This window comes from Grampus griseus (genome assembly GCF_964374135.1).
Source record: "Grampus griseus genome assembly, chromosome: 1".
Lineage (NCBI taxonomy): Eukaryota > Metazoa > Chordata > Mammalia > Artiodactyla > Delphinidae > Grampus > Grampus griseus.
Window position 1 is genome coordinate 71645002 of NC_139017.1, and position 15580 is coordinate 71660581.

The 15580-nt window shown below is 35.6% G+C and overlaps 1 protein-coding gene across 4 annotated transcripts in view; it reads left to right on the top strand.

Annotated features, from left to right (window-relative positions):
* Positions 1-15580, top strand: part of ASH1L (ASH1 like histone lysine methyltransferase) — a 206190-nt gene that overhangs the window by 66300 nt on the left and 124310 nt on the right. For all 4 annotated transcript variants that reach the window (XM_082650630.1, XM_082650633.1, XM_082650631.1 and 1 more), the window contains one exon: positions 13595-13696. In XM_082650630.1, the coding sequence (XP_082506756.1) occupies positions 13595-13696 (102 nt within the window). The remainder of the gene's footprint in view (positions 1-13594; positions 13697-15580) is intronic.

The following is a 15580-nucleotide window of genomic DNA, read 5'->3' on the forward strand; positions in this document are numbered from 1 at the left end:
AGTACCTTTAGGTATCTTCATAAAAGCTGCTTATGTTTAATAAAATGACATAAAGCAAATTTAGGTAATGCGTTTGTAATGTCTAGAAAGTGTCTTTTAAGAATTGAAAAGAAGATATGGGGCTTCCCTGGTGGCATAGTGGTTGAGAGTCCGCCTGCCGATGCAGGGGACACGGGTTCGTGCCCCGGTCCGGGAAGATCCCACATGCCGTGGAGCAGCTAGGCCCGTGAGCCATGGCCGCTGAGCCTGCACGTCCAGAGCCTGTGGTCCGCAACGGGAGAGGCCCACGTACCGCAAAAAAAAAAAAAAAAAAAAAAAGAATTGAAAAGAAGATAGAAAACAAGAAAAAGGAAGCATTGCCTATTCATGTATAAGATAACGCTAAGTCAGAAGTTCTTTATCAGAGATCTCAACCCTACGGGTTTGTAAATTAACTCTAGAAAGTCCATAAAACCTCTGATGTTGTAAGTAAAATTATGTGTGTGTATGCTTGTGTGTATTTTTAGGAGAAAATGCATACATTTTTTCAGATTCTCCAAGTAAACTCTGTAAGCCTCAATATCCCTTCCTATAAAATGGGATTAGTAGGGTTATTATAAACAGTAAATGAGATTATAGTGTTTATTAAAATGATTTGCACATAGTAAGCATACAAATGTTAATTGATATTATTCCCCCCAAATATTAAAAACTTGTGCATTAGAGGAAATGATAAACCCCTCAAAGAGAAGAGGGTTTTTTTCCTGATTTTAATTATTTGTGAACTTTTGAAAAATAAAAGCTATCTTGGTGGAGCTGAGCATTCTTTAGTTTTTAACAATGTAATAAAGAAGGAAAAAATCGTAAGCTCTAATTAGGTTCATTCAACAAATTTTTTGACAAACATTTAATCAACAGCAGTTATTGAATATCTGCTGTCAGCCAGACATTGTACTTTGTGGGCCCTTGTGATATAATAGGGAACAAAGCACACAGGTTCATTGTTCTCATGGATCTTAATATTGGAGGAGATGAGTAATAAAAAAAATTGCACATTAAATGTCATAAAAATTGTGACAAATGGTATATAAATATATATATATATATATATATATATATATATATATATTTAAAGTCCAGGGTTCTATGGGAGTATGAAATGGGGGCCTAACTCAGGAAGGCTTCCCTGAGAAAGTGACCCTAGACAGTTAACTTGAATGAAGGATGAGCAGTAGTTAGCTAGGTGAACAGAATTCCACTTACTCATTTACTCATTCATTCACTCATTTATTTATTGAATTCCAAAACATCTAGCATTCTTCTAGTCACTGGTATATAGTAGAGAGTAAAGACATATCTGGCCTCATTAACTTTCAGCTTGGTGAAGGAAGACAAACTATAGAGTGGTAAGCACATAAATAATGGCATAATTGATAAAAATGCTATCAAATTAATTAATATAAGTGTTAGGATACATAACTAAGGGGAGAGGGGTGCCTATTTAGATAGAGTTATTAGTTATGGTCCAAGGGTAAAAAGTTGCAATTTAAGGATGTGAAACCACCAAGCTTCCAAGCTGAGGTTTGGGTGAAGAGCACTTTTGAGGATCCTGAACTGGAAAGGAGCTTAGATGTTAGAAAACCAGGGGAGCGCTCAGAAGGTTCATTGTGGTAGGAGAGGGAATACAAGAGAGAGAATGGTGAGAGAATTGTGGTGAAAGAAAGAAGACAGACCACATGTTAAAAGATTTTGGATTTTATACTAAGCAAAAAGACAGAAGTATTGATTTTAAATTTACATTTTAAAAGATTGTTCTAGCTCACGTGTGAACATTGAATTGTAGAGGACAAAAATAGCTACAGGGAACCAATTAGTAGACAATTGCAGTAGTCTAGATAAAATGATGATACTTAAGGGTGTTGGCAGACTCCTTCATGAATATTTGAGAGGTTCATGGTGCAGTGTACTGATACAGAGAAGACTAGAGGAGGAGAGATTTGGGGAGAGTACAAGTTTGCTTTTTCATATATATAAACCTTGAGATGCCTTTAGAAACTTCAGGTGGTGATGTTGAGCAGACATTTGGGTATCTAGTTCTGGAGCTCAAGAGAGATGTTTGGGCTAGAGATACGGGCATTTCACTATGAGGTTTTGAAAAACTTTGGTGATATTATTCACTAAAAATAAAAGGATGTCTGGAAAAGAGAGTTAGGAACAGGCTCTCAAAACCTCTGAAACTTTGTAACCAGAGCACCAAGAAAAATAGTCATTCTAGAAAATACCAGCAGCAGGTAAAAATACATGTTAAATTGTTTAATAAGTAAAGAAATACTACAATAAACATAGGACTCTTTAGGAGATGAAGGTAGCCTGATAGAAACAGATATAAAGAAGGGTTGAAGCTGCTCAGTTGTAGACACAAAGCATATCATAAATATGAAGTGATGCCAGATATAGCTGGTTCTGGTTTATTGTCCTTATTTGTCTCTTTCTCATGAAGGTTGGGGGAACCACACAATAAGCACTTGTAGGAAAATCTGTGACCATTTGTAGCCAAGAGGGTGAAGGGGCATTCTGAACAGAACTACATTGTTCAATGGTTTACTGCATTTAGTTTGTGTTAGAGTATTCTTTGTTTAGCTGCTAACTTGGTGCTTCAAAACATTAATGTACTCTGAAAAATCACGTATGAACTCCATGTCATTCTGGTATTCTATTTATCAATTGTATGTGAGCTGTTTCACTCTACAGAAACATTCTAACAAAATAGACTATACATCTATGAATCCTCTGTTTATCTATCTACCTGTCGTCGTGAGAGAGATGATATTTCCCTACAGAGAATATAAAGTGAGAAAAGAAAAGAGCCTTGGACAGCTTTGAGGAATTTCAGTATTTAAAGTAGTGATTAAAAACCATCAGCCTTTGGTTTATATATGACCCTTTGTGATGATTTCTACAGTTTGTTTTTTTAATTGCTAAAATTTAAAAATCTGGAGATTTCACACAAGCATGCAGAATTCTGCTTTTCTTTGAAAAGAAATCAGAACATCTGACAACAGTTAATCTGTATTTCCTGGATGACATCAAGGTTGGGTCTCAATAGTGGCCGCCCCTCCCCCCTCCCCAAGTCTTTAGTTGGGACATACGTTCTTCAGTTTTCCTCAGTCCTCACAGTGTCCTGTTGTGTGTTATATCTGGCCCAGTTCAAATATTTAAGAGATTTATCTGGCTCCAAGGAATATTGAGTCTGAGGCCCCTAATTTAAGAGTTGTGAGAAGGAGCTTATAAGAAGTGGGGGAATTGAGGTGAAGGTAAAGTGAAATGACAGCTTAGGTTGTTGAATGTATCATCTACATGGACATTAACGTCACCCAAGAGGCCATTTATAGGAGTCAGGGTGGAAGGGATGAATCTGAATCTGGTTTCGGGGACCTTGGAGAATGAGATAGCAGGGAAAGCTAGCGTATGCAGAAATACCTGCTTTATGAATAAGAACCTTTTTTTTTCCCTTCCTTTAAAAATATAACATACAAAAACATTAAGACCTCTCCGAAGTCACTGTTCTGACACCAATCCTTTGTCACCAACTGAGTTTCCTACAATTTAGATCAATTCTGATACTAACTACCTGGAGTTAGAGAAGACCCTACAAGTTAAGAGCAAAGTTTTTTGAAGACTGCCCCCATTTAAGATGCCAGTGGCAAGTTTCAGTGTCCCCAATCCACCCACACTTCTGCCCAGCTTGCTACAAGTTTAGGGGCTACCACAACCCCTCAGTTTTGATAATTTGGTAGAACGGCTCATAGAACTTACTGAAACCACTATAATTACAATTACAGTTATATTATAAAGGATACAGATCAGGAATTGAAGAGATGCATAGGGCAATAGCTGGGGCGGGAAAGGGGACACAGAGCTTCCATACCCTCTCTGTGGAATCTGGGTGTGTCATGCTCCCAGCACATCATTGTGTTCACCAACCAAGAAGCTTCACCAGGCCTCTGTGTCCAGAATTTTGATTGGGGCTTCACTATATAGGTGTGATTGATTAAATCATTGGCCATGTGATTGAATTCAATCTCAGGTCCATCTCCACCCTCTGTAGATTGGGCTCACCCAGAGTTTCAGCTCTCTAATCATGTGGTTGGTCTCTAGTGACCAGCCTCCATCCTGAGGGAATCTTAGGGTTCACCTTAAGTCACCTCTTTGGCATAACAAAGACACTGCTATCAGGAAATTTCAAGGTTTTTGAAGTTCTGTGCCAGGAATCAGAGATCAGGTATATTCTTCATTATATCACAAGTCTAATTTGTTTTGTTAATTGATCTGTAACTTGGAATCTCTCTGTCTTCTTCACAGTTATTACTCTTTTGATACGTAGGTAGAAATGTGTCTTGATTTTCTAATAGGAATTTTTTTCAGATAGACATGAAAATTGGCTTACCTATCCACATAAAACCAGTTGAGAAAAAGATTTTTAGTTAAGGAAAATAATAAGAAAATAGTGCTAAATCATGGGATATCTTCTAATTTGGTCACTTTCAAGATCAGAATTTGTTTTGTTTAGGCAAAGCTTTATGAACTTGATTTTTTAATCTTAACTGTTATGATGGTCGCTGTCCCTTTAGTTATTTTGTATCTGTTGTTTGCCGGGTACAAGGAATACAAACAAAAGGAATAAGATATAATTTCTGCCTTCAAGGAATTTATAGTTAAGTGGAGTACATAAACATGTATCCAAATAGTTATTGATAGATAGCTCCTAAAATTGAGATACACTGTGTTTTGGGGAGCAGAGAAGAGAGGGACTCACTTAAAAGGAGCCAGGAAGATGTTTTGAGTTTAGTGTGCAAAGAATAAAGGGTGAAGACTATTTCTTATAGAGAAATAAGCTTTTTAGGGTTTTGGAGACATGATACTATACTTAGGTAACTGTAAATAGCCTGATATGGGACCAGGAGATGAGGTTGGAAAGATAGTCGGGGGACAGATCATAAAGCCTCTTTTTTATATAGAATACCAAGGAGTTTGGAGTTTACCCTATAGGCAGTGGAAAGTTAAGGGTTTTAAAGCAGAATGATTTGCTAAGATTATATGGATAGCACTATGATAGATGGATTAGAGAAAGATCAGTTGGACCAGTTTGGATATTGTCTCAGCAAAATATTATGGGGGCCTGAACTAAGATAGTGATAGAGAAAACAATATTCCAAAGAAATAGATTTTTCAAAGAGGTGAAGAAAGAGGGAAGGGCTTCCCTGGTGGCGCAGTGGTTGAGAGTCCGCCTGCCAATGCAGGGGACATGGGTTTGTGCCCCGGTCTGGGAAGATCCCACATGCTGCAGAGCGGCTGGGCCCGTGAGCCACGGCCACTGAGCCTGCGCATCCGGAGCGCCTGTGCACCTCAATGGGAGAGGCCACAACAGTAAGAGGCCCGCGTTTGGCAAAAAAAAAAAAAAAAAGATTTTAGCATGTCTCCAAGATACCTCTCTTGGGCAGTTGGTTGAATGGTGATGTGATTAAGTGAAAGGTCGCGACTGGAGATGGAAAATGGAGTTTCATGCTGTTTAGTGGGATATGTGGATATATGGATCTGTAGCTCAAAAGAAATCAAACATGAAGGTAAAAGTTTTAGATAAGTGGTTGTTTAAGCGAAGGAAATAAGAGAAGGAATGGTAATATGTAGGGTAAACACACTGGGTTTCCTAAGGGAGTTTGTAGTCAAGAGTGTCAGGTGCTACAGAGATCATTTAGATAAGGACTGAAAGTAGACAGTTTGCTTTAGCAGATTATCTTTTGTGATCTAAGAGCGATTCCCACAGTGGTAATTGTTAGATTTCTGGAGGTTAAGGAATGAATGGGAAATAATAAGGAAATTCAGGTGATTAAAATTCTTACAGCTTTAAAGTTCTTACAGCTTTAAATTTTGTAGCATTTCTGACTGGTTTATTATGTGCTCTTTCCTTATAATTTTGTATTCTGTCAAGGAAATAACTGCATCTTCTAGATCTGTACTTGTTTCAGTGTCACATAGTTTTCCTTCTTAAAGTATAAAAAGCATAACTAAATTTCATGTTATCTTAAATTGACCTTCTCAGTCTTCAGTTGATAATTTTTCCATACATAACTTGGAGATAGATTCATTATACATAAATTGCTTTCCTGTTAAAATGTCCAAAAAACTATTTAGTATACCGTGTACTCCAAAATTGTCAGTTACCTTCGGGACATTATTATCCTGAAACAGTTGGCCAGTGGCCAAAGCTGGAACAGTTTAAGAGGAAAGGGACAAATCATCCTTACAGAAGAATTCCAAATAATGTATGTAGACTATCCCCTTCAAGGAAGTGGAACTTAATTCCCCTTTTCCTGAATATGGGCTGGACTTAGTGACCTAATTCCAAAGAACAGAGTATGGAACGGGAAAAGTACTAACTTCACAGTGAAGAGGCCTAGCAGACAGCACCTTAAACCAAGTGAAAGTATAATTTCACCAGTGATGAATCACGATGGTAATATGTACCCTCTGATATAATGTGATTAGAAGGGAACTTCATTCCTGTGGTGTTCTTTCCAAAAACCCATAACCCCAGTGTAATCATAAGAAAACATCAAAAAAAGGGGAGTGGACAGAACATTGTATAAAATACCTAGCCAATGTGGACAGAACATTGTATAAAAATCCTGGCTAATACTCCTCATGCTCCTCAAGAGTATCAAAGACATGGAAAAACAAGGAAAGCTTGAGAAACCATCACAGATCAGAGAAAATTAAGGAGACTTGACAACTAAATACAATGTGATATCCAGATTGTAACCTGGAACAGGAAAAGGACATGAGTAGAAAAATTATTCTGATGTTAACTTCATAGTTTTGTCAAATGTACCATAGTTAAGTAAGACATTAACATTAAGGAAGGTTGGGTAAAGGGTATATGAGAATTTTTGCTCTGTACTGTCTTTGCAACTTTTCTGTAAATTTAAAATTATTCCAAAACAGTCAGGTTAGTTTTTTTTAAAAAGCAGAGTACTAATTGTCAAGTGAAACCAATCTCAAACTGATAACTGATTAAGGAAAAAATTTAAAATATTCTTTACTGTTTGCATTGAGTGGATTTATCATAAGTGTTAGTTGGAATAAAACAGGCATGTTTGATAAATTATGTTGATGGAAATTTGAGGAAGATAGATCAGGGGCACAGGCAGAAATGATAGATATGTTGTCCGGAACAAGGCATTTAACCTTTTCTCTCCTTGTTTCATATGTGGGGAAATCAAACTGACTTAATCACTCCAGCAGTTTTGGATTAAATCTCATAAAGCTTTAAAAAGAAAACTGGTCTAGTCATTTTATAAGTAATTGTGCATTTTATCATTTTATAAGTGATAGCTTATTTTTTAACTTATATTCTCTTCTATACTCTTATACTAACAGTCTAAAATCAGCTTGGTGCAAATAAAATTGTAATAAAATTATACTCTTAAATGAGGCCAGGTTTTCTGGTTTCACCCAATTCTGATAACTAATTCTATTTATTTAAGTATCTTTGTTAAGTAGACATGTAATAGGACTGGTGAGGAAGAGTTTCTGACCTGGAGTGTCAGATTCTCCATCCCTGCTTTTCAGCATTTTCAGTTCATGTCTAGCTGCACGTGCCAGAACCTGCAACCTGATTTCAAAAATGGGTAGAGCAGTCACATGGAGTATTTTGCATTTATAGCTTACAAATTATAGAATAAAAAAAGTTATATATCTATATAAACAGTTATCTTGTCCCCCAAGAAAAAATTAGGGCTAAATCTTCCTTTTGTTTGGAAAAAGTTTATTCACTATAGTAGACGCATAATGGTTGAAGCACAGTATACTGAGTCTTATTTTATTTTTAACTGAAGAATGTAAGCATTGATCAGAATTTTCTGATTTCTGACAATTTCTCTAGGGTGGTGTGTAAGATACACCCGTAAGTGAAGTGTGACCGTGTGGACATGAAATCAGAAAATTTATTGTGGTGGTTAGTACAGTTCTGGGAATTTCCAGAGGAATTCCATTTCAGCCAATTATCTGATTTGGGCGGTATGAGAAATACCCTGATTGGAAGGAGAAAAACACAGGCTTTTTAGCTTCAAAATCACCAGCACAGTCTCTGAATCATTCTTGTACTGCATTTAATTGGTGAGTCAGATGAAATGTATTGCTTTCAGTAAATATATTTCCCACAATTGGAAACAGCTGTTTTTATCGAGGAACCAGTTTTTATCTCAGCATTCAGCTCATTCAGAAGAAGCTTCCAGAGCTCTTATGATCTGTGAACTATAGCAAAGGATTCAGAACTTAGATCTGGAAACAAAAAAACTTGATCAAAGATTTCCACATAGTTGATGTTTTACATTCACATTATTTTACTATGGTATCCATTTTAATTATAACCAGTTTTGATTCAGTCACTTTTTAACAAACATTGCCAGTAGTCTTGACTTATAAATAATAAAAGAAGAGGAATTTCTTAAAATTTTGTAACATGCTTTAGTTTGGGTGGGAAGGAGCAATTTAAATGTTAGAAATTAGTTTTAAATGTGTTATTTTAAAATAAATTTATATCATCTATGAACTGATTAACAGTGTCTTTCCAAGTCTAGCATACTTAATCTGTTTTTCCATAGCTTACCCAAAGATATTTATAGCATTAGAAACATCAGACAATTTGCTCATTCAAACCATTTCCTAGTTCCTTGGGTCTTCAGTGTTGAACTCCCAACAGGGTGTAACCAAAACTCATAACTATTGTTATTAAAGTTTTAATAGTGGATTTAGACTAAAGAAATGCATGTTTTATCCAACCAGTTGTTGGTTTCATTCACTATGTTCTTCTGCTAATTTACATTTGGAAGTTCCTCGTTTTTTAGCCTAGGATACTCAGGGCTTCAGTGAAGTAGTTAGGTTGAATCTTTTCCAGTGTTTTCTTTGTGATGTCTTCCACCTCTCCCCCACACTGTTATCAGTGGGAATTTTCTCTATTTACGCTGATATCTTTGCCCATATGACTGTCCTCACACCCAGGCATCTGTAAATGTACTATTTCTTTTTTATCTTGGATTTGTTTCTGTTCCTCCTCTATAGACATCAATCAACATCTCTTGTGACAAATCAACTTCAGAAGAGCTTTTTGGTTTCCACCCATTTTTGTGTATAATATAAAGATTTCCAGATTCTTATCCCCTTTAAACCTAGTTATGTTCTTTTTTGTTTTCTCAACTTTCTGACATTCTTATCCATGGTTTCATCTTATGGTTTTGCTCTAAAAGTACCATCTTTCCTCCTCTTTGTCTAATTTGACGCAAATGTTTCCCTAAAACCTGTTTTTCTCTTTAAAAAGCTCATCCAATAAATGGCCAAATAAAAACGCAGAGATCCTACAATCAAAACCACTTCCAAGGGTCCCTCACATTTCCAAGTTTTTTTTTTATTCTTAATTCCCTCTTTATTATCCCAATTAATGGTATTCTCTTTTTTCAGTTTCCCTCCTTAGTAGTAGTCTGCCTTCATTTTTACATGAAGGCCTCAACTGAAGAAAAAGAATTTACTTGTGGTAATCACCTTACATTTATGTTAAAGTCCAGTTTTATTTAGGTACTTCTTTTGTGACTTATCTTTAAGTTCTGTTTCCTGCATTTATATGTATAGAATTTCTAAACATGTTTCTGAAGCTGTCATCTGTGTGATGAGACATTCAGTAGGATTTCTACCAAATATTGAATGGAGGGATTCCCATTAATATTCTCTGTTTATTCTGAAGTACTTAATTATTCAGCTTTAATACTGTATTGAAATGAGAAATGGGAACTCATTTCAATGGGAACTCTCTGATACTTAGAATTGTATGTGTTCTCTGTGTATGTTCTTTGAGGAAGTATCAGATTTTCTTGAATTGGAATACATACAAACTTCCTGTCTTACGAGGAGTGGAGAGTCTTCACATATCCCTCCAGGCAGATCTAAAATGACCACTGATGCTGCGGCCATACCACCCTGCACACGCCCGATCTCGTCTCATCATAAAATGACCACTGATTACACATGAACAAACATTCATCACATGATGGAGACAGTAACAAAGCAGTAACTCCCTTAAGGAATCAGCCATGATTTAGAAGAACCAAAGAGCCAAACAGTGGAAGCAGAAAACTACTTTTTCCCCTGGTACAGAGCTGAACAGAGAACTAAACACTTTCTGGTTCTGACTCATCATTTGGGCACATCTTATTTTATTGATATAATCCAGAGCATAGTCCCAACCCTGGAGAAGCTATGATGAAGAGTCAGTGAAATAGAAGATTCACTTTAGAGGAGTTTTTTCCAACCTTTGTAGTTACCTACCAGCCTTGGAGGTACCTATCTTAATAGTACTTCTTAATTAGAGGTACTTATTTTACTAGTACTTCTTTATGTTTAAGATAAATGCTTGATATTCTAGATTAGTTCCAGTCCCTGTCCTTTTTTAATTTTTGTTTTAATATTGAATGGTTGCCTATGCGTGTCAGTGACATGATTAAGTATTTAGGGTCTAAAAATTCTGTGATAAACCTAAGGAGCCAATTTATGTATAATAGTATAACATTTATGAAAACCTTTTGAATTTTTTATCTTACCTCATTTTGGAACTCACAACAACCATGTTAGTTAAGAGTCCTTTATTAAACCAACATTCGAATATGTTTACTTGTATACATTTGAATATGTTTCATAGCAGAGCCAGGAATCAAACTCAGGATACCTTACTCCATAGTTCATGTACGTAACATTACTACACTCAACTCTGCATTGCATTCTGTTTTAGGTTTTGAAGCATAAATATATTGGTCTCTTTTGAAATGGACATGCTAGTTCTCTGGGCAATATCTTGTTCTTCCCCATCCACCCAGCTGCATAATGGCACTTATAAAACAGTATGTTTCTGGTAGTGTTAGAGATAGTGTTTGCCGATTTCATATGATTTCTGCTATTAGGCCAGTTTTAACATGCTTTTGAACATCTTTAACAGATTATTACCTCTTGCATATGAGTTTATATCATCATTTTCCAGTCTTAAACTTGGTTGCTTTACATCATTAGTTAATGTTTTTTTTTTTTTCAGGTATCCTCATCCTCTTACTGTTCCTATAAGCAATGTTTTTAAGTGAAATAAAGGTCTAGATCTGCTGATTATCAAACCCTAGAGGTCTGTATCTTAGGGATACAACTTTATTCCCCCTTAAATATGGAAAATTGTTAAGAACAACTCTGCTCTGTATGAACAGGGAATTCAAACGGACTTTTTGAAATGAAAAAAGAGAACCCTCCTGAATGAAGTTTTATTCCAGTTTCCTATTACATCCTAAGAATAGGCTGCTGGCCTCCATTACTTTCAGGAAATGAAAAATGGCTCAGAAGCTAAGTGAGCTAAGCCATCTCTCTCTCAATTGTTTCAGTTTCTCAGGAATTGCTGTACAAAGCTGCCAATAACGATCTCCGGGGATCTGACCCCCATTCCACCTCCCACTGCCTCCTCTGCAGCTCCAGATGCCACCAAAAGAAGGAGCTTTGAAGAAAGTGCCTGTACCCTCTTTTACCCTGAGGTGGGTGAGGCCAGGCAGGGTGATTCTCAGGATATCCTGATGATCAAAGGTATAGTTGAAGCCTTCATCAAGACTTTCTTGAAGATGAGCAAGAAATTTGGGAAACGTTGCCAAATAGCCTAGAAACTGAAGATGGAGCTCAAGAATGGATGGCACAAACGCCACCTGAAGTGTAATACATGATAACATACAAGACCCTAAATAAGCTCCTTGAGGGCAGAAACTATTATACTGTTTTTGTCTCTCCCTCCCCCCACCTCCACATTGTCTAGCATAGTGCCAAACATATAAACTGTAGTCAATAAATGTTAGTTTATGGCTGAGAGAGAAGACTTTATAAAGTGCTCTCCAACCCCTTCTTTCCCTAGTTCTTAATCTAAGATTGTTTGTCCATTAGTCAGGAGAGTAATGGTAAAGGGAGTTCAGTGATGTCTCAAGCTTCTTGGCCACTGTTGTCTTCTGTCTTGGCTGTGTGTCTGAGTAGGCAATATTTATCTGTTCAGTATATGAATTTTTCAGTATTAATACTTAAAGTTATATCTTCACTGATGCCTGGGCTTTTACTTCTTAGCTATTTTATTGTGGTATTTAGCTCTTTAATGGAAATCTTATCTGAACCACACTCTAGGGGGATTTATTTTACTGTTGGTTTTTAAAATCCCTTTTGTATCTGTTTTTAAGATTCAACAATAAACAGTCTTGCTTCTTAATTATATCTTACTGTAGTCATCACTGTGTTTCCAAAGTAGGAGGTACTATCACATCAATTTCCCCAAAATCTAATTTGTTACTCTTGAATGGCAACACATAGTCTTATATCTCACCTAATCAGCGCTAAAAGAGCCTGCTAAAAGAGTATTTACAGTGATGTGATTTAAGATACTGCGTGATTAAAAGAAAGCTCATGGTTTACTATTAAGGGAAATATTAGAAACTTAGCTCCATTGAGTTCTTCTGTCCCCAAGTTGTCCTTTAGTCAGTCCGTTCATTAAGGAGTTAACTCTCATTTAGAGGCAGAACTTTAAAAAATCTCATTTTCAAGTATTTGATTTATGGTACCTTTTGGGCCTCCAGTTTATATGTAAGGCTTTTTATTTGTAATGTTTTTCAAGTTAAGAGTGAACATTTCAGAGTGCTACTAGTTTTTTGACAAACCAGTTGACATTCATTATGTATTCTCAACAGCTGGCTTTTTAGGGTATAAGGAGTCTAATATCAGAGCCAAGTATATTTTATTCAGGAAATAGTCTTTCCTGAACGACATACTTTTCCCTTGAATAAGAGTTGTGTTAAATTATGCTGCATTTATTTGGGGTTTTGGTAAGAGTATGAGACTTTTTTTTTTTTTTAAAGGAAATGGAGTTTCTTTGTCTTCATGAACTTCTATGTATACAACCAAGGAACTTTAAGTAAGCGTTAAAGGAGGCTTATTCTATTCCATGTATAAAGTAATAACAAATTCTTTCATAGTGTTCTCTGGATTATATGGAATGTATGGATTTAAGGTTCACCTCTTTTAATTTTCATCTTTGATTCTATTAAATAAAATGCGCAGGTCGGACCTGCTTTTCTCACATCAGTTGTTCCTAATTAATTGCATTGTAGGTTTTGTCAGTTTATATGATGAATTTGAGTCAATAATCAAGAGCAGGTTTATTATATTATTTCTAGTAATTTTTATCAATAAATATCTTAATATGTTTCATAGTATAATACATAAAAACTAAATCATATATTTTTTTCATTTTTCCACTAAAACTAGTTTTTCCTCTATTAATGTAACAGGAGAAATTATGTATGAGACCTGTGGAATTCTGTCCGCAACATCTAGTGTCATTTGTCCTTCGCTTAATGTCCTCTTATTGTCAGCTTGAAAGTCATATTATTACAGAGAATGGCAGTGGCAACAGCTAAAATATTACAGTTCTAACACAGAATGGTTTAACTTTATTTTTAGACTTGGATTTTCCTATGATTTCTGTCTTTTCCTGTCTCTCCAGGTTCCCAGCCAACTTCAGATAAGTCTTCCCAGCGACCATCAGAGAGCACAAACTGTAGCCCTACACGAAAGAGGTCTTCATCTGAGAGTACTTCTTCGACAGGCAAGTGCTATTTGTTTTAACAGACTTTGAAGATAATTTCCCAACTGTTACTTGTGAACAGACTTAAAATAGATTTTTTTTCTTTGGCCGTGCCGGATGGCTTGTGAGATCTCAGTTCCCCGACTAGGGATTAAACCTGGGCCACGGCAGTGAAAACGCCAAATCCTAACCTCTAGACCACCAGGGAACTCCCTTATAATAGCTTTACATTGTAGATTACAATTTATTAGCTTGCAGTATAATATTTAGAAAAAACAAACAAAAGTGGTCCTGAGATGTGAGAATAATAATGTATATTGAAACAATAAAAGTGTTCACCTTTTACCCCTTTCATGTCCAGTTAAGCATACTCCATGAGGTATACTGATTTTGTTTTTTCTTCCAGTTTTATTGAGATATAATTGACATAAAGCACTGTATAAGGTGTACAGCATAATGATTTGACTTACTTATATCATGAAATGATTACCACAATAAGTTTACTGAACATCCATCATCTCATATAGATATAAAGTAAAAGAAAAAAAAACATTTTTTTCCTTGTGATGAGAACTCTTAGGATTTACTCTCTTAGCAACTTTAATATATAATATACAGCAGTGTTAATTTTACTTATCATGTTGTACTTACATCCCTAGTACGTAATTTATCCTGTAACTGAAGGTTTGTAGAGGTATAGTGATTTTAATATAGTTCAGAAGGGATAATTCAAAATGAATAGGTAGAAGGGTAGGCGTACACAAAAATACAGATTTTGAAAGTTGAATTGAGGTAATGGGGTGTGTAGTGTAATAGGGGAGTGTAGATTAGAGCTACTTAATAAAGACTTAGATATATATAAAATTATTTAGTAAAGTAATAGTTTCCAGTAGCATTTACAAATCTTTGAGATATGTAAAACAATCTGAGGTTGTAAGAAGAACCTCTATTAATATTTATTTCTAATCAACTTTTTAAATGTTTACATATTTTAAATATATATAACTTCTTCATACAGTATAACATATCTGTACACTTTATACTTAGATTTAGGTTGTACTCTCAGTTTTCTTTTTACTGATAGTATGTGTGTTTACCAAAATAATAATAATAATAATAATGATATATATCTTCTGCCTTTACCAGGGATTGGAGAGTAGGAAATCATTTTTAATTTATCAGTATTATCAGGAGAAATGGGGAGTGGTAGTTTCATTCCCAGTAGTGGGAGTAATATATGTAAAGGGGAGAATAGAGAGTTTAAGAAATTAAATAAAAGAGCCAGTGTGGTTGGAGTAAAGGCAGTGACTGAATATGAGGCTGGAAGGGCAGGTAGGGACCAGTCATGTAGAGCCTTATTGATAACACTTAGAAGCCTTTGAAAGTTTTAGCAAGGAAGTCACATATCATTCCTTAGCTTTCTGTCCATGTGGTTTTAATTAGGAGATCACTTATGACTTACGGTCAGAAAATTTAATTTCTTCATCAGTACTCAAGGGCTCACTGTCAAATTGTATCAATATGGTAAATTTGTTTAATTTTTATTTGATGATTATCTTCACCATATTTGAAGCTTTTTATTAGTACCATTGTGCCAAAGGTACAGTGGAATTCAAACAGCAATGGTAGTTTTGTGTCTCATAGTACTTTGTCTTTACACTGACTAATGCAATGACTGACTAATTTTGATGGTGTCAGCCTAGACCAGGGTTCAGCAAACCATAGCCTGTGGACTAAATGTTGTCCAAGGCCTCTTTTTTGTGCAGCCTTCAAGCTAAGAATTGATTTTACATTTTTAAAGGGCTGGTTTTTGTTTCTGTTTTTTTAAAGGAAAAGAAAAAATTATACGCGAGAAATTGTGTGTGTCCTCAAAAGCCTAAAGTATTTACTATCTCTCTTCTTATA